The sequence below is a fragment of the Nesoenas mayeri genome, assembly GCF_963082525.1.
Source record: "Nesoenas mayeri genome assembly, contig: SCAFFOLD_101, whole genome shotgun sequence".
NCBI classification, from domain to species: domain Eukaryota; kingdom Metazoa; phylum Chordata; class Aves; order Columbiformes; family Columbidae; genus Nesoenas; species Nesoenas mayeri.
The window spans coordinates 80794-99280 of NW_027660025.1; the positions used below are offsets into that span (position 1 = coordinate 80794).

General features: G+C 65.7%; 1 protein-coding gene across 1 annotated transcript in view; it reads left to right on the forward strand.

The window, feature by feature from the left end:
• SYNGAP1 (synaptic Ras GTPase activating protein 1) overlaps positions 1-18487 on the forward strand; it is a gene marked incomplete at both ends in the record, with an annotated part of 28601 nt that overhangs the window by 4843 nt on the left and 5271 nt on the right. The window contains 12 exon segments of the mRNA XM_080364459.1: positions 3373-3471; positions 5088-5209; positions 7967-8111; positions 8113-8121; positions 8865-8948; positions 8950-8964; positions 9787-10341; positions 11139-11283; positions 13046-13190; positions 13256-13492; positions 14930-15131; positions 16675-16850. Coding sequence (XP_080220585.1) covers positions 3373-3471; positions 5088-5209; positions 7967-8111; positions 8113-8121; positions 8865-8948; positions 8950-8964; positions 9787-10341; positions 11139-11283; positions 13046-13190; positions 13256-13492; positions 14930-15131; positions 16675-16850 — 1934 coding nt within the window.

Below are 18487 nucleotides of genomic sequence, written 5' to 3' on the forward strand. Positions count from 1 at the left end.
TCACCGTCCCACTGTCCCCACCACCAGTGTCACTGTCCCCAGTGCCCCCAGTGTCACCATCACCCCCACACCTGCTGCCCCATGGCCGGTCCCCCCCCCCACCGCGTGTCCCTTTGGTGCCACGTGTGTCCCCCCCCCCGGACCCGCGAGCGGGGGGCGGGGGCGTGGCCTCGTCACCCCGGGCAACGCCGGCCCCGCCCCCAGCCCAGACCACGCCCCCCGCCTCCCGGGGGGGCGGGGCCAGCGCGCAGGCGCGCGGGGGCGGAGCGGGTGCGCACGCGCGGGGCGGCGGCGGCGGCGGCGGGAGCGGAGCGGGGGGGTGAGTGTGAAACACGGCGAGTGTGCAACGGGCGGGCGTGCAACGGGGCGAGCGAGCGTGCAACGGGGCGTGCACGGGGCGGGCGAGCGTGCAAAGGGCGAATGAGCGTGCAAATGGTGACTGAGCGTGCAAAGGGCGCGAGTGCAAAGGGCGCGTGTGCAAAGGGGAGGGGGAGCGTGCAACGGGCCGAGCGTGCAAAGCCCCACGCGAGCCCTTAAGGGTGGTGGGGGGGGGGCGGTGCAGCGTGCGAAAGTGGGGGCGAGCGTGCAAGGGCAGGAGCGCGTGTGCAAGGGGGGGCGGAGCTTGCGCGGGGAGCGCGTGTGCAACGAGTGTGCAACGAGTGTGCACGGCCGGGGGTGCGCGCGTGCACGGGGGGAGCGTGCAAAGCTGGGGGGGGCGGGCGCGCACGATTTGGGGGTGACAGGGAGCGTGCGGGGCCTGGGGGGTGTGCAAGGAGCCAGGTGAGCGTGCACGGCCCCTGGTGCAAATGTGAGCGTGCATGGCCCGGAGTGAGCGTGCACAGCCCCGTGCGAGCATGCAGGGCCCAGGGTGAGCGTGCACGGCTCCTGGTGCAAGGGTGAGTGTGCACGGCCCGCGGTGAGCACGCGCAGCCCCTTGTGCAAGTGAGCGTGCAGCGTGCAAGGCTCAGGTTGAGTGTGCAAGGCCCCTTGTGCAAGCGTGAGCGTGCACGAGACGCAGTGAGCGTGCACGTCCCAGCGTGAGTGCGCGAGGCCCTGGGTGAGTGTGCAAGGCTCGGGGCGAATGTGCAGAGCTCAGGGTGAGTGTGCAAGGCCCCTGGTGCGAGTGTGAGCGTGCACGGCCCTGGTTGAGTGCGCAAAGCTCAGGGTGAGTGTTCACGGCCCCAGGTGAGTGTGCACGGCCGCAGTGAGTGTGCAAGGCCCTGGGTGAGTGTGCAGGGCCCCTGGTGCAAGTGTGAGTGTGCACGGCCCTGGTTGAGTGTGCAAAGCTCAGGGTGAGTGTGCACGGCCTCAGGTGAGTGTGCAAGGTCTCTCGTGTAAGGGTGAGCGTGCACGGCCCTGGGTGAGTGTGCACGACCCACAGTGAGCGTGCAAGGCCCCAGGTGAGTGTGCAAGGCTCGGGCTGAGTGTGCACGACCCGCAGTGATTGTGCAAGACCCCGAGTGAGCGTGCAAGGCTCGTGGTGAGCGTGCACGACCTGCAGTCAGTGTGCAAGGGTCGTGGTGAGCGTGCAAGGCTCGTGGTGAGCGTGCAAGGCCCCGGGTGAGTGTGCACGACCTGCAGTGATTGTGCAAGGCCCCAGGTGAGTGTGCAAGTGTGCAAGGCTTGTGGTGAGTGTGCAAAGCCCCAGGTGAGCGTGCAAGGCCTGTGGTGAGCGTGCACCCCCCCCGCGGTGCCCCCGTTGCACACGCGCGTGCGGAGGCCGCGATGCCGCCCCCCCCGGGCGCCCCCCGGGGCCCCCCCGGGCAGCTCTAGGGCGCCATGTGGGGGCCCCCCCCAGCCGGGCCCCCCACCCTGGGCGCTGCGGGGGACGCTGGGACCCCCCCCCCGGGCCGCGGCTCAGCCTGGAGGGCAGCAGGACCCTGGCCGGTACGGAGCGGGGGGGGCTGGGGGGGGCGGGGGGACCCCCCCTTATTGGGGACAGTTTGGGGGGGGCAGAGGTCGGGGGTCCCCGAGGGGAGGGGGGAAAGGGGGGAAGGGGGTGAGATGGGGAGGGGGGGTGGAATCGGGGAGGGGGGGTGGTCTGGGGGACCCCAATATGGGGGCAGAGTTGGGGGGGGCCAGAGTTGGGGAGCTCCCCCCAGGGCCTCGGCTGGAGCCCCCAAACCCTCCCCGGACGCCTGGGTCCCCTCCCCGGACTCCTGGGTCCCCTCCCCGGACGCCTGGGTCCCCCCGGACTCCTGGGTCCCCCCAGTTCCAGCACCGCTGTGGGTGATGGGGGGTCAGGCGGGTCCCCCCGTTTTCCCCTCACCCAGAGGCCTTGAGCCCCCAAACCCTCCCCGGACGCCTGGGTCCCCTCCCCGGACGCCTGGGTCCCCTCCCTGGACTCCTGGGTCCCCCCCAAATCCTCCCTGGTCCCTGCATCCCCTCGCAGGACTCCTGGGTCCCCCCCCAAACCTTTCCCGGACTCCTGGATCCCCCCCCGGACTCCTGGGTCCCCCCAAATCCTTCCCGATCCCATCACAGGACACCTGGGTCCCCCCAAACCTTTCCCGGACTCCTGGGTCCCCTCCCTGGACACCTGACTTCCCCCGAACGCCTGGGTCCCCCGAACGCCTGGGTCCCTTTCCCGGACTCCTGGGTCCCCTCCCCAGACTCCTGGGTTCCCCCGGACGCCTGGGTCCCTCGGTTCCAGCCCCACAGTGGGTGGCAGGGGGGTAGGGGTCCCCCGGACGCCTGGGTCCCCTCAAATCCTCCCTGGTCCCTGAGTCCCCTCGCAGGACTCCTGGGTCCCGTCCCCGGACTCCTGGGTCCCCCTGGATGCCTGGGTCCCCCCAAATCCTCCCTAGTCCCTGAGGCCCCTCCCCGGACTCCTGGGTCCCCCCAAATCCTCCCCGGACTCCTGGGTCCCCTCCCCGGACTCCTGGGTCCACCCGGATGCCTGGGTCCCCCCGGATGCCTGGGTCCCTTGTTTCCAGCCCCGCAGTGGGTGGCAGGGGGGTGGGGGTCCCCCGGACGCCTGGGTCCCCTCCCCGGACTCCTGGGTTCCCCCGGACGCCTGGGTCCCTCGTTTCCAGCCCCCGCAGCAGCGGCGGGGGGGTGGGGGTGCCCCAGACGCCTGGGTCCCCCGGACGCCTGGGTCCCTCGTTTCCAGCCCCGCAGTGGGTGGCAGGGGGGTGGGGGTCCCCCGGACGCCTGGGTCCCCCGGACGCCTGGGTCCCCTCGTTTCCAGCCCTGCAGTGGGTGGCAGGGGGGTGGGGATCCCCTGGACTCCTGGGTCCCCCCGGACGCCTGGGTCCCCCGGACGCCTGGGTCCCCTCCCCAGACTCCTGGGTCCCCTGGACGCCTGGGTCCCCCCGGACGCCTGGGTCCCCCGGACGCCTGGGTCCCGGCGCCCTGACGCGTGTCCCCCAGGATTACCACGGCGGGCGCTCGCGCAGGAAGAGCGTCCCCGGGGGGAAGCAGCTCAGCATCAACATGGACGCCCCGCCCGCCCCGCCCTTCCGGCCCTCGGTGAGCCCCGCCCCCGCCCCCGCGCGTCACACGCACACGTATGTTGCCATGGTTACCCCCATCCCGCCCCCCCGCCCCCCCCCCCCGTGGTCACCCCGCTCACGTGTTGCCGTGGTTACCCCCATCCCCCCCCCCCGTGGTTACCCCGCTCATGCGTTGCCGTGGTTACGCCGTCCCGCACCTGTATGTTGCCATGGTTACCTCCATCCCCCCCCCCCCCATGGTTACCCCACTCCCACGTTGCCATGGTTACATCGGTCCTGCATCTGTGTGTTGCCATGGTTGCCTCCATCCACCCCCCCCATGGTTACCCCACTCATGCGTTGCCATGGTTACCTCCATTACCCCCCATGGTCACCCCACTCATGCGTTGCCATAGTTACCCCCACCCTCCCCGTTACCCCCCTCACGCGTTGTCATGGTTACCCTGGTCCTGCGCCTGTATGTTGCCATGGTTACCTCCATTTACCTCCATCCTGACCCCCCCCCGTTTACCCCCCTCACGCGTTGCCATGGTTACCCTAGTCCTGCGCCTGTATGTTGCCATGGTTACCTCCATTTACCTCCATCCTGACCCCCCCCCCCGTTTACCCCCCTCATGTGTTGCCATGGTTACCTCCACCACCACCCCCCCCGTTACCCCGCTCATGGGGTTGCCATGGTTACCTCCCCCCCCCCCCCCCCCCCCCCCCCCCGTGGTCACCCCGCTCACACGTTGCCATGGTTACCTCCATCCCCCCTCCCTCCCGCATGGTTACCCACTCATTCGTTGCCATGGTTAGCTCCCCCGCTCCCACGTTGCCATGGTTACGGCGGGGCTGCCCGTCGCTGCGGTTACCGTGCTCCTGCCCCCCCCCCGTGTCACCGCTGTGTCGTGTGTGTGTGTGTGTGTGTGTGTGTCCCCCCCCCTGTTGCCATGGTTACCCTGTGGTTCCACCCACCCCTCCACGTCTCTGTTGCCGTGGCAACCCCGGTCTGATGCTCCCCGTCGCCATGGCAACCCTGATGCTTTGGGCCCCCGTGTTACCACGGTAACCTCTGTCCTTTGCCCCCCCCCCCGCCCCCCCCCCCGCCGGCATCACCATGGTAACCTCGGTCTTTTGCCCCCCCACATCACCATGGTAACCTCTGTCCTTTGCCCCATCACCGTGGCAACCTGGGCTCCCCGTTGCCATGGGAACCACGATGCTTTGCCCCCATCGCCGGCAACCCTGGTCCTTCCCCCCCACGTTACCGTGGTAACCTCGGTCCTTTGCCCTCTGTCACTATGGCAACCCCGGCTCTTTGCCCCCCATCACCATGGTGACCCGGCCCCTTCCCCCCCCATCGCCATGGTAACCCTGGTCCTTCTCCCCATGTTACCACGTAACCTCAGTCCTTTGCCCCCCGTTGCCATGGCATCCCGGTCCTTCGCCCCCCATCACCGTGGCAACGCAGTTTCCCGTCGCCACGGTAACCCTGATGCTTTACCCCCGTCACCACGACCACACCGGTCCTTCCCCCCACCGCGTTACCGCGGTAACCTCAGTCCGTCACCCCCCCCCCCCCCCGTGGCCATGGCGACCCGGGTCCCCGTCGCCATGGCGACCGGGCCCCCTCAGCCGCCTGTACCCCAGCAAGGCTTCCTGAGCCGCCGCCTCAAGAGCTCCATCAAGCGCACCAAGAGCCAGCCCAAGCTGGACCGCACCAGCAGCTTCCGCCAGATCCTGCCGCGCTTCCGCAGCGCCGACCACGACAGGTGGGGTGCGCGCGGGGACACCCCGGGGACACCCCGGGGAAACCACAGGGACACCCTGGGGACAGCGTGGGGACACCCCGGGGACACCCCGGGGACATCCTGGGGACAAGGCGGGAACACCCCAGGGACATCCAGGGGACACCCCGGGGGACACCCTGGGGACAAGGGGGGGACACCATGGGGACACCCAGGGGACACCCAGGGACAGGACAGGGACACCCTGGGGACAAGGCGGGGACACCCTGGGGACAAGATGGGGACAGGATAGGGACAGCACGGGGACAACCCAGGGACAGGATGGGGATAGGATGGGGACAGGACGGGGACAGCATGGGGACACCACAGGGACACCCAGGGACAGGACAGGGACAGCACGGGGACACCCAGGACAGGATGGGGACACCCCAGGGATACTGCAGGAACAGCACGGGGACACCCTGGGGACAGCGCGGGGACAGGACAGGGACAACATGGGGACAAGGGGGGGACACCCATGGACAGAAATGTCAAATGCCACCCAGGGGACAAGGGAGGGACACCCATGGACAGGATGGGGACAGCACGGGGACAGGACAGGGACACCCTGGGGACACCACAGGGACACCCTGGGGACACCCAGGGGACAAGGGGGGGACACCCAGGGACAGGATGAGGACACTGCGGGGACAAGGGGGGGACAGGATGGGGACAGCGCAGGGACACCCAGAGACAGGACAGGGACACCCTGGGGACACCCCGGGAACAAGGAGGGGACATGACGGGGACAGCGCAGGGACAGGACAGGGACACCTGGGGACACCCCCGGGACGGGACAGGGACACCAGGGGACAGGACGGGCACAGCATGGGGACAGCATGGAGACAAGGTGGGGATAGCACGGGGACACCCGTGGACAGGATGGGGATAGGATGGGGACAGCACTGGGACACTCGGGGACAGGACGGGGGACACCCAGGGACAGGACAGGGACACCCTGGGGACAGGACGGGGACACCTTGGGGACACCCCAGGGACACCCTGGGGACAGCTCAGGGACAATCCTGCTCCCCTGCCTCCCCACGATGGGCACAGGGATGTCCCCAGTGTCCCCTGTGTGACAGGTCCCCAGTGTCCCCACGGGGTGACAGGTTCCCAGTGTCCCCATTGTCCCCACGTGTGACAGGTACCACCTGTCCCCCAGTGTCCCCTTGTGTGACAGGTTCCCAGTGTCCCCACATGTGACAGGTCTCCAGTGTCCCCATTGTTCCCACGTGTGTGACAGGTCCCCAGCGTCCCCGCATGTGACGGGTCCCAGTGTCCCCATTGTCCCCACGGGTGACAGGTCCCCGCTGTCCCCGCCCCCACCCTGGGGACACATGTGGGTCCCTTGTCACCGGTGGGTGTGACGCTGCCCGTCCCGCTGTCCCCGCGCCGCCCGTGGGGCCGGTCCCGTGTCCTCGTGTCCCCGTGATGTCCCTTGTCCCCAAGGGGAGGGCATTTTTAGCATTGGGGACACATTGGGGACATGGGGACACACTGGGGACATGGGGACACGGGGACACATTGGGGACATGGGGACACATTGGGGACGTGGGACACAAGGGACACACTGGGGACATGGGGACACATTGGGGACATGGGGACGTGGGGACATTGGGACACATTGGGGACATGGGGACATGGGGGCACATTGGGGACATGGGGACACATTGGGGACATGGGGACACATTGGGGCCATGGGGCCATGGGGCCGTGGCCGCTGCTGACGCAGCCCCGGGGGTAAATTTGGCGCCCGGACGCCTGGGTCCCTTTTGGCAGGGGGGGCCTGGATGTCTGGGTCCCCCCCTTGATTTGGGGGATGGTTTCCTACCTGGATCCTGCTGGTTTTTGGGGTGCCCGGACACCTGGGTCCTCCCCGGTCCTCCCCCTTTCACAAGGGGGGGCGGGTCCGGACGCCTGGGTCCCCTGTGACTTTGGAGCCCCGAATGCCTGGGTCCTCCCATTTTGAGTTAGGGGGGCCCCGGACGCCTGGGTCCTCCCATTCTGGGGTGGGGGGAGCCTGAACACCTGTGTCCCCTTCCCAAAGGGGGGGCAGGGCAGGTCCGGACACCTGGGTCCCCTGTGACTTTGTCTCCCCCGGACGCCTGGGTCCCCCCGTGGCTTTGCGACTCCGGGCGCCTGGGTCCCCTGTGACTCTGTCTCCCCGGACGCCTGGGTCCCTTGTAACTTTGGAGCCCCGGACGCCTGGGTCCCCTGTGACTTTGAAGCCCCGGACGCCTGGGTCCCCTGTGACTTTGTCCCCCCGGACGCCTGGGTCCCCTGTGACTTTGGACGCCTGAGTCCCTTGTGACTTTGTCCCCCCGGGACGCCTGGGGTCCCTTGTGACTTTTGTCCCCCCGGACGCCTGGGTCCCCCCACCTTTGCGTCCCCAACCTCCCGCATCCCCCGGTATTTCGGGGCGCGGGGTCACTCCCAGGCGCCCCCCCCTCCCCCCAACCCCCCCCCCAAGCCCCCCCCCCCCCCCCGGCCCTGACTGTGTGTCTCTCTGTCCGTCCCGTCCGTCCCGCCGCCGCGGACGCTGGGTCCCCAGGTCCCCCCGCGCGGACGCCCCAGGTACCCCCCGCCCCGCACTCAGCACCCGGCGCCGCCGCCGCACCCCCCGCTCGCATGGCCGCACCGCCCCCCCCCCCCACCCCGGGCACCCCCCCCCCCAGCCCCTCCCCCACCCCCCACCCCCCCACCCCCCGCCCCCCCCCCACCCTGCCCCTCCCCCCGCAGGGCGCGGCTGATGCAGAGCTTCAAGGAGTCGCACTCGCACGAGTCGCTGCTGAGCCCCAGCAGCGCGGCCGAGGCGCTGGAGCTCAACCTGGACGAGGACTCCATCATCAAGGCCGTGCACAGCAGCATCCTGGGGCAGGAGTTCCTGCTTCGAGGTGCCGACCCCCCCCCCACGACCCCCCCCAAAACACCCCCCTGTGGTGGCACCGCCCCCGTGAACCACCCCAAACCCCCCCTGTGGTGGCACCGCCCCCCCCCCCCACCCCCCCAAAACCCCCCCTGTGGTGGCACCACCCCCCACACGACCCCCCCCCAACCCCCCCTGTGGTGGGCCCGCCCCCACGACCCCCCACCCCCCCCAACCCCCCCCCCCCGCGTGGTGGCACCCGTGGGTGGCACCCATCCCCCCCATGGTGGGACTGGTGGGTGTCACCTGCCACCCCTCCCCCCATGGTGCCACTGGTGGGTGTCACTCCCCCCCCATGGTGGAACTGGTGGGTGTTACCCATCGCCCCCGTGGTGGCACTGGTGGGTGTCACCCATCCCCCCCTATGGTGGCACTAGTGGGTGTCACCCCCCCACCCCCCTCCATGGTGGCATTAGTGGGTGTCACCCCCCCCCATCCCCCCCCATGGTGGTCCCGGTGGGTGTCACCTCCCACCCCCCCCATGGTGGCACCAATGGGTGTCACCCCCCCACTCCATGCATGGTGACACCAGTGGGTGTCATCCCCCACCCCCCCCCTCCATGGTGGCACTGGTGGGTGTCACCCCCCACCCCCCCACATGGTGGCACTGGTGGGTGTCACCCCCCATTCCCCCCCGCCTGGTGGCCCCGGTGGGTGTCACCCCCGCCCCGTGGTGGCCCCGGTGCCGCTCACGGGTGGGTGTCCCCCCAGGTCACCACGGCCTCGGGGACCAAGTGCTTCGCCTGCCGCTCGGCCGCCGAGAGGGACAAGTGGATCGAGAACCTGCAGCGGGCGGGTCAAGCCCAATAAGGTGGGGGGAGGGGCGGCTGGCGGGTGGGGGTGGGGGGTCAGCTGGTGGGGGTGGGGATGGTCAACCGGTGGGGATGGTCAACTGGTTGGGATGGGGATGGTCAACTGGTGGGAATGGGGGTGGTCAGTTGGTTGGGATGAGGATGGTCAACTGGTGGAGATGGGAGTGGTCAACTGGTTGGATGGGGATGGTCAACTGGTTGGGATGGGGATGGTCAACTGGTGGGAATGGGGATGGTCAACCAGTAGGAGTGGGGATGGTCAACCGGTTGGGATGGGGATGGTCAACTGGTTGGGATGGGGATGGTCAACTGGTGGGGATGGGCTTGGTCAACTAGTGGGGATGGGGATGGTCAGCTGGTGGGGGTGGTCAACTGGTTGGGATGGGGATGGTCAACTAGTGGGAATGGGGATGGTCAACTGGTTGGGATGGTCAACTGGTTGGAATGGGGATGGTCAACTGGTTGAGGGTGGTCAACTGGTGGGGATGGGGATGGTCAACTGGTGGAGATGGGGATGGTCAACCAGTAGGAATGGGGATGGTCAACCGGTTGGGATGGGGATGGTCAACTGGTGGGAATGGGGATGGTCAATTGGTTGGGATGGGGATGGTCAACTGGTGGGGATGGGGATGGTCAACTGGTTGGGATGGTCAACTGGTGGGAATGGGGATGGTCAACTGGTGGGGATGTGGTTGGTCAAACCCCCAGCTCCCCACGCACCGTCCCCACACCCCCCCACCCATCCCCTACTGTCCCCACGTCCCCCCCCACGCCCCCCCCCCATCCCCCCGCCCCCGCCGACCCCCGCTGCCCCCCCGCAGGACAACAGCCGCCGCGTGGACAACGTGCTGAAGCTGTGGGTGATCGAGGCGCGCGACCTGCCCCCCAAGAAGCGCTACTACTGCGAGCTGTGCCTGGACGACATGCTGTACGCGCGCACCACCAGCAAGGCGCGCACCGACAACGTCTTCTGGGGCGAGCACTTCGAGTTCAACAACCTGCCGGCCGTGCGCACCATCCGCCTGCACCTCTACAAGGACACGGACAAGAAGCGCAAGAAGGACAAGAGCAACTACGTGGGGATGGTGAGCATCCCCATCGCCAGCGTGACCGGGCGGCACTTCGCCGAGCAGTGGTACCCGCTGAGCCAGCCCAGCGGCGGCAAGGCCAAGGCCGGCTGCCCCGCGCTGCGCGTCAAGAGCCGCTTCCAGACCATGAGCATCCTGCCCATGGAGCTCTACAAGGAGTTCGCCGAGTACGTCACCAACAACTACCGCATGCTGTGCGCGGTGCTGGAGCCCGTGCTCAGCGTCAAGAGCAAGGAGGAGGTGGCCTGCGCGCTGGTGCACATCCTGCAGAGCACCGGCAAGGCCAAGGTGGGGGCGGGGAGGGGGAGGGGCGGGGGGGGAGGGGGGGTTGGATGGAGAACGTGGATGGATGGAGAACGTGGATGGATTGATGGATGGAGATCATGGATGGAGAACATGGATGGAGAATGTGGATGGGTGGATAGAGAACATGGATGGACAGATGGAGAACATGGATGGAGAACGTGGATGGATGGAGAATGTGGGTGGATGGAGAACATGGGTGGATAGAGAAGGTGGATGGATGGAGATCACGGATGGAGAACATGGATGGAGAACGTGGGTGGATGGAGAACGTGGGTGGATGGAGAACGTGGATGGATGGAGAACATGGATGGATGGAGAACAACTTGAATGGTTGGATGGGTGGAGAAGAACATGGATGGTTGGATAGATGGATGGATGGATGGAGAAGAACACGGATGGAAGGATGGAGAAGAACACAGATCGTTGGATGAATGGATGGATGGATAGACGGATGGATGGAGAAGAATGTGGATGGTTGGATGGATGCATGGATGGATGGAGAAGAACACGGATGGTTGGATGGAGAAGAATATGGATGGTTGGATAGATGGATGGATGGAGAAGAACATGGATGGATGGATGGAGAAGAACATGGATGGATGGATGGATGGAGAAGAACATGGATGGATGGAGAAGAACATGGATGGTTGGATGGATGGAGAAGAACACGGATGGATGGATGGATGGAGAAGAATGGCTGGCTGGACGGACGGACGGACAGAAGGCCGCAGGGAGGGTGGGCGTGGCCAGCACTGGGCTGCCCTGATGGCTGTGGGCAGGACTTCCTGTCGGACATGGCCATGACGGAGGTGGATCGGTTCATGGACCGGGAGCACCTGATCTTCCGGGAGAACACGCTGGCCACCAAAGCCATAGAGGAGTACCTGAAACTCATCGGCCAGAAATACCTCAAGGACGCCATCGGTGAGTCCAGCACGCGGGGCCAGCTCAGCACCGCCGGTCACGATCCGCGCCAGGGGCCCTGGGGGGTCACCATGGGACAGATCTCCATTGACATGGCCATGGGACCATGGGGGGTCACCATGGGACAGATCTCCATTGACATGGCCATGGGACCATGGGGGGTCACCATGGGACAGATCTCCATTGACATGGCCATGGGACCATGGGGGGTCACCATGGGACAGATCTTCATTGACATGGCCGTGGGACCATGGGTGGTCACAGATCTCCATTGACATGGCCGTGGGACCATGGGTGGTCACAGATCTCCATTGACATGGCCGTGGGCCCATGGGTGGTCACAAATCTCCATTGACATGGCCGTGGGCCCATGGGTGGTCACAGATCTCCATTGACATGGCCGTGGGACCGTGGGTGGTCACAGATCTCCATTGACATGGCCGTGGGACTGTGGGTGGTCACAGATGTCCATTGACATGGCCGTGGGACTGTGGGTGGTCACAGATCTCCATTGACATGGCCGTGGGACCGTGGGTGGTCACAGATCTCCATTGACATGGCCGTGGGACTGTGGGTGGTCACAGATGTCCATTGACATGGCCGTGGGACTGTGGGTGGTCACAGATCTCCATTGACATGGCCATGGGACCGTGGGTGGTCACAGATCTCCATTGACATGGCCGTGGGACCATGGGTGGTCACAGATCTCCATTGACATGGCCGTGGGCCCATGGGTGGTCACAGATCTCCATTGATATGGCCGTGGGACCGTGGGTGGTCACAGATCTCCATTGACATGGCCGTGGGACCGTGGGGTGGTCACAGATCTCCATTGACATGGCCATGGGACAGTTGAGTGGTCCCTGGCCCCACTTAGTCCCTGTTGACGTGGTTATGGGATGGTGGGTGGTTCCTGGCCCCACTTTGTCCCTGTTGACCTGGCTCTGAGGTGGTCGGGAGGTCTCCCATCGCGGCCACGTCCCCCCCGTCCCCCTCGTGACATCGCGGTCCCCCCAATGACATCATGGTCCCCCCCGTGACATTGTCCCCAACATGACATCATCCCCCCCGTGACATCCTGGCCCCCCCATGACATCCTGGTCCCCCCGTGACATCCCACTCCCCCCCATGACATCGTGGTCCCTCCCGTGACGTTGCGGTCCCCCCAATGACATCCCAACCCCCTCTGTGACATCGTCCCCAACATGACGTCATCCCCCACCCCGTGACATCGTCCCTCCCATGACATTGTCCCCCCTGTGACATCGCCCCCCCCTGTGATGTCATTTCCCCTGTGATGTCATCCCCCCTGTGATGTCATCCCCCCTGTGACGTCATCCCCCCCGTGATGTCATCCCCCCCGTGATGTCATCCCCCCATGATGTTGTCCCCTCCGTGATGTCGTCCCCCCGTGATGTCGTCCCCCCGTGATGTCATCCTCCCTGTGATGTCATCCCCCCCCGTGACATTGTCCGTTCCCCCCCCCCACTCCCCTGCCATGATGTCGTCCCCCCATGACATCATCCCCCCCGTGACGTCATCCCACCCGTGATGTCACCCCCCCCGTGATGTCATCCCCCATGACATCATCCCCCCCGTGACGTCATTCCCCCCGTGACGTCATCCTCCCCGTGACGTCATTCCCCCCGTGATGTCATCCCCCCCCATGATATCATCCCCCCCGTGACGTCATCTCTCCCTCCCCCCGTGACGTCACCCCCCCGTGACGTCCCCCCCCCCCCGTGACGTCCCCCCCGCGCAGGCGAGTTCATCCGCGCGCTGTACGAGTCGGAGGAGAACTGCGAGGTGGACCCCATGAAGTGCTCGGCGTCGGCGCTGCCCGACCACCAGGCCAACCTGCGCATGTGCTGCGAGCTGGCGCTCTGCAAGGTGGTCAACTCGCACTGGTGAGTGCGGGGGGGCCGCGGCCCGCGCGGCGCCCGCGGGTCCCTGTGTGCGACCCCCCCCGCAGCGTGTTCCCGCGGGAGCTCAAGGAGGTGTTCGCGTCGTGGCGCCTGCGCTGCGCCGAGCGCGGCCGCGAGGACGTCGCCGACCGGCTCATCAGCGCCTCGCTGTTCCTGCGCTTCCTGTGCCCGGCCGTCATGTCCCCGAGCCTGTTCGGGCTGATGCAGGAGTACCCGGACGAGCAGACGGCGCGCACGCTCACGCTCATCGCCAAGGTCATCCAGAACCTCGCCAACTTCACCAAGTGAGCGCCGTGGGGCGGGGGGGGGCAGGGGATGGGTGGATGGAGGGACGGACGGACGGAAGGTGGGTGGATGGACAGGTGGATGGGAGAACGGATGGATGGGCAGAGGGTGGATGGATGGACAGAAGATGGATGGATAGACGGATGGATGGATGGACAGAAGATGGATGGATGAATGGACAGAAGATGGATGGATAGACGGATGGATGGATGGACAGAAGATGGATGGATGGACAGGTGGATGGGAGAATGGATGGATGGGCAGAGGGTGGATGGATAGATGGATGGATGGATAGATGGATGGATGAATGAATGGACAGAAGATGGATGGAAAGAAGACGGATGGATGGACAGAAGATGGATGGATGGATAGATGGATGGATGGACAGAAGATGGATGGATGGATGGATAGATGGATGGATGGATAGATGGATGGATGGACAGAAGATGGATGGATGGATGGATAGACGGATGGATGGATGGACAGAAGATGGATGGATGGACAGATGAATGGACAGAAGGTAGGTGGATGGACACCTGGATGGGAGAACTGGTGGATGGACAGAAGGTGGGTGGATAGATGGATGGATGGATGGACAGAAGATGGATGGATAGATGGATGGATGGACAGAAGATGGATGGATGGACAGAAGATGAGTGGATGGACAGAAGATGGACGAGTTGATGGACCATGGTTGGGAAATCCACGGGTGGGTTGATGGATGAACTGAAAGCAGAGGGATGGACAGAAGACGGATGAGCTGATGGGTGATGGGTGGTGGAGCCCAGTGGGTGGTGGAGCCGCAGTGGGTGCTGGAGCCGCGATGGGTGGTGGAGCCCAGTGGATGGTGGAGCCGCAGTGGGTGGTGGAGCCCATTGGATGGTGGAGCCGCAGTGGGTGGTGGAGCCCAGTGGGTGGTGGAGCCGCAGTGGGTGCTGGAGCCGCAGTGGGTGGTGGAGCCCGGTGGGTGGTGGAGCCGCAGTGGGTGGTGGAGCCCAGTGGGTGGTGGAGCCGCAGTGGGTGGTGGAGCCCAGTGGGTGGTGGAGCCGCAGTGGGTGGTGGAGCCGCAGTGGATGGTGGAGCCGCAGTGGATGGTGGAGCCGCAGTGGGTGGTGGAACCACAGTGGGTGGTGGAACCACAGTGGGTGGTGGAGCCCAGTGGATGGTGGAGCCCAGGGGGTGGTGGAGCCGCAGTGGGTGGTGGAGCCGCAGTGGATGGTGGAGCCGCAGTGGGTGGTGGAGCCTGGTGGATGGTGGAGCCCAGCGGGTGGTGGAGCCGCAGTGGGTGGTGGAGCCTGGTGGATGGTGGAGCCCAGCGGGTGGTGGAGGTGGCTGGAGACCAGGCGCCCCGTTACGGAGGAGCGCCCGGAACCCGGCGGAGCGGAGGGGCCGCGGTGGCTGCGGTGCCCGCGGTGACCGCGTTGGCGCGTCCCCAGGTTCGGCAGCAAGGAGGAGTACATGGGCTTCATGAACGAGTTCCTGGAGCTGGAGTGGACGAGCATGCAGCAGTTCCTGTACGAGATCTCCAACCTGGACACGCTGACCAACAGCACCAGCTTCGAGGGCTACATCGACCTGGGCCGCGAGCTGTCCACGCTGCACGCGCTGCTCTGGGAGGTCATGTCCCAGCTCAGCAAGGTGCGCGCCCACGCGGGACCTCACGGGGGGCGCCCACCCGTGTCCCACCCACCCGAGTTCCGCCGCGGGAGGTCCATGAGGTCCCATGTCCCACCATGGAAGGTCCATGAGGTCCCATCCACCCATGTCCCACCATGGGAGGTCCCAGGGGTCCTATTTCCCACCACGGGGGTCCCTGGGGTCCCATGTCCCACCACGGGAGGTCACTGGGGTCCCATCCACCCGAGTTCCGCCACAGGAGGTCAATGGGTTCCCATGTCCCACTATGGAAGGTCAATGAGGTCCCATCCACCCATGTTCCACCACGGGAGGTCACTGGGCTCCCATGTCCCACCACGGGAGGTCCATGAGGTCCCATGTCCCTCTATGGAAGGTCAATGAGGTCCCATCCACCCGTGTCCCACCACGGGAGGTCACTGGGGTCCCATCCACCCATGTCCCATCACGGGAGGTCAATAAGGTCCCATGTCCCACTATGGAAGGTCAATGAGGTCCCATCCACCCATGTCCCACCATGGGAGGTCAATGAGGTCCCATGTCCCACCATGGGAGGTCAATGAGGTCCCACCCACCCATGTTCCGCCACGGGAGGTCACGGGGGTCCCACCCACCCATGTCCCACCGTGGGATGTCCCTGGGGTCTCATGTCCCACCATGGGAGGTTCATGAGGTCCCATCCACCCATGTCCCACCACGGGAGGTCCATGAGGTCCCATGTCCCACCACGGGAGGTCAATGAGGTCCCATCCACCCATGTCCCACCACGGGAGGTCACTGGGGGCCCACCCACCTGAGTTCCGCCATGGGAGGTCAATGAGGTCCCATCCACCCGTGTCCCACCACGGGGGTCCCCAGGCTCCCATGTCCCAGCACAGGGGTCCCATCCACCCATGTCCCAGCACGGGGGTCCCCGGGCTCCATGTCCCAGCACGGGGGTCCCCGGGCTCCATGTCCCAGCATGGAGGTCCCTGGGCTCCATGTCCCACCACAGGAGGTCCCAGGGCTCCATGTCCCACCACGAGGGTCCCAGGACTCCCATGTCCCAGCACGGGGGTCCCAGGGCTCCCATGTCCCACCACAGGGGTCCCAGGGCTCCATGTCCCACTACGGGAGGTCCCAGGGCTCTGTGCCCCGCTGCGGGGGTCCCAGGGCTCCATGTCCCAGCACGGGGATCGCAGGGCTCCATGTCCCACCACGGGGGTCCCCGGGCTCCATGTCCCACCATGGGGGTCCCAGGTCTCCATGCCCCGCCGCGGGGGTCTCCGGGCTCCGTGCCTGCCGCGGTGGCTGCCGCGGGGGTCCCCGGGCTCCATGTCCCACCACAGGAGTCCCAGGGCTCCATTTCCCACCATGGGGGTCCCAGGGCTCCATGTCCCAGCACGGGGGTCCCAGGACTCCATGTCCCAGCACGGGGGTCCCTGGGCTCCATGTCCCACCATGAGGGTCCCCAGGCTCCATGCCCACCGCGGTGGTCGCCGCGGGGGTCCCCGGGCTCCGTGGCCGCCGCGGTGGCTGCCGCGGGCCCACGCCGCGCGTCCCGCAGGAGGCGCTGCTGAAGCTGGGCCCGCTGCCGCGGCTGCTGACCGACATCAGCGTGGCGCTGCGCAACCCGCACCTGCAGCGCCAGCCCAGCCAGGGCGAGCGCCTGCCCGCCAAGGGGCTGGTGCTGCGCGGCCCCTCGGCCGACCTGCAGCCCTACCTGGTGCGCGACCTCAACAGGTGCGACCGCCCGCCCCCCCGGGCCCCTCCGACCGCGGTGCCGCCAGCCCACGGTGCCGCATCCCGTGATACTGCACCCCGTGATACTCCATCCTGTGATACTGCATCCCTTGGTGCCTCCATCGCATGATACTGCATCCCATGATACTGCATCCCGTGATACTGCATCCCATGATACTGCATCCCATGATATTGTATCCCATGATACTGCATCCCGTGATACTGCATCCCGTGATACTGCATCCCATGATATTGTGTCCCATGATACTGCATCCCATGATACTCCATCCCATGATACTCCATCTCATGATACCCCATCCCATGATACCTCATCTCATGATACTGCATCCCGTGATACTACATCCCGTGGTACTGCATCCCGTGATAACTCCATCCCGTGTTACTCCATCCCATGATACTGCATCCCATGATACCCCATCCCATGATACCTCATCCCATGATACTGCATCCCGTGATACTACATCCCGTGGTACTGCATCCCATGTGCTTCCATCCCGTGATACTCCATCCCGTGTTACTCCATCCCATGATACTGCATCCCATTATACTGCATCCCATGTGCCTCCATCCCATGATACTCCATCTCGTGATACTCCATCCCGTGATACTCTATCCCGTGATACTCCATCCCGTGATACTGCATCCCATAATACTCCATCCTGTGATACTGCATCCTGTGATACTGCATCCCGTGATACCCCATCCCATGATACCCCATCCCATGATACCCCATCCCATGATACTGCATCCCATAATACTCCATCCCATGATACCCCATCTCATGATGCTCCATCCCATGGTACCACCATCCCTGTGGTTCTTCCATTCTCATTGCAGCTCCATCCCAGTCCCAGTGGTCCCTCCACCCCTGGTAGCTCCATCCCAAGGTGTCTGCATCCCATGGTCTCTCCACCCCTGGTAGCTCCATCCCAAGGTGTCTGCATCCCATGGTCCCTCCACCCCTGGTAGCTCCATCCCAAGGTGTCTGCATCCCATGGTTCCTCCACCCCTGGTAGCTCCATCCCAAGGTGTCTGCATCCCATGGTCCCTCCACCCCGTGGTAGCTCCATCCCAAGGTGTCTGCATCCCATGGTCCCTCCACCCCTGGTAGCTCCATCCCAAGGTGTCTGCATCCCATGGTCCCTCCACCCCGTGGTAGCTCCATCCCAAGGTGTCTGCATCCCATGGTCTCTCCACCCCTGGTAGCTCCATCCCAAGGTGTCTGCATCCCATGGTCCCTCCACCCCTGGTAGCTCCATCCCAAGGTGTCTGCATCCCATGGTCCCTCCACCCCGTGGTAGCTCCATCCCAAGGTGTCTGCATCCCATGGTCTCTCCACCCCTGGTAGCTCCATCCCAAGGTGTCTGCATCCCATGGTCTCTCCACCCCTGGTAGCTCCATCCCAAGGTGTCTGCATCCCATGGTCCCTCCACCCCTGGTAGCTCCATCCCAAGGTGTCTGCATCCCATGGTCCCTCCACCCCTGGTAGCTCCATCCCAAGGTGTCTGCATCCCATGGTCCCTCCACCCCGTGGTAGCTCCATCCCAAGGTGTCTGCATCCCATGGTCCCTCCACCCCTGGTAGCTCCATCCCAAGGTGTCTGCATCCCATGGTCC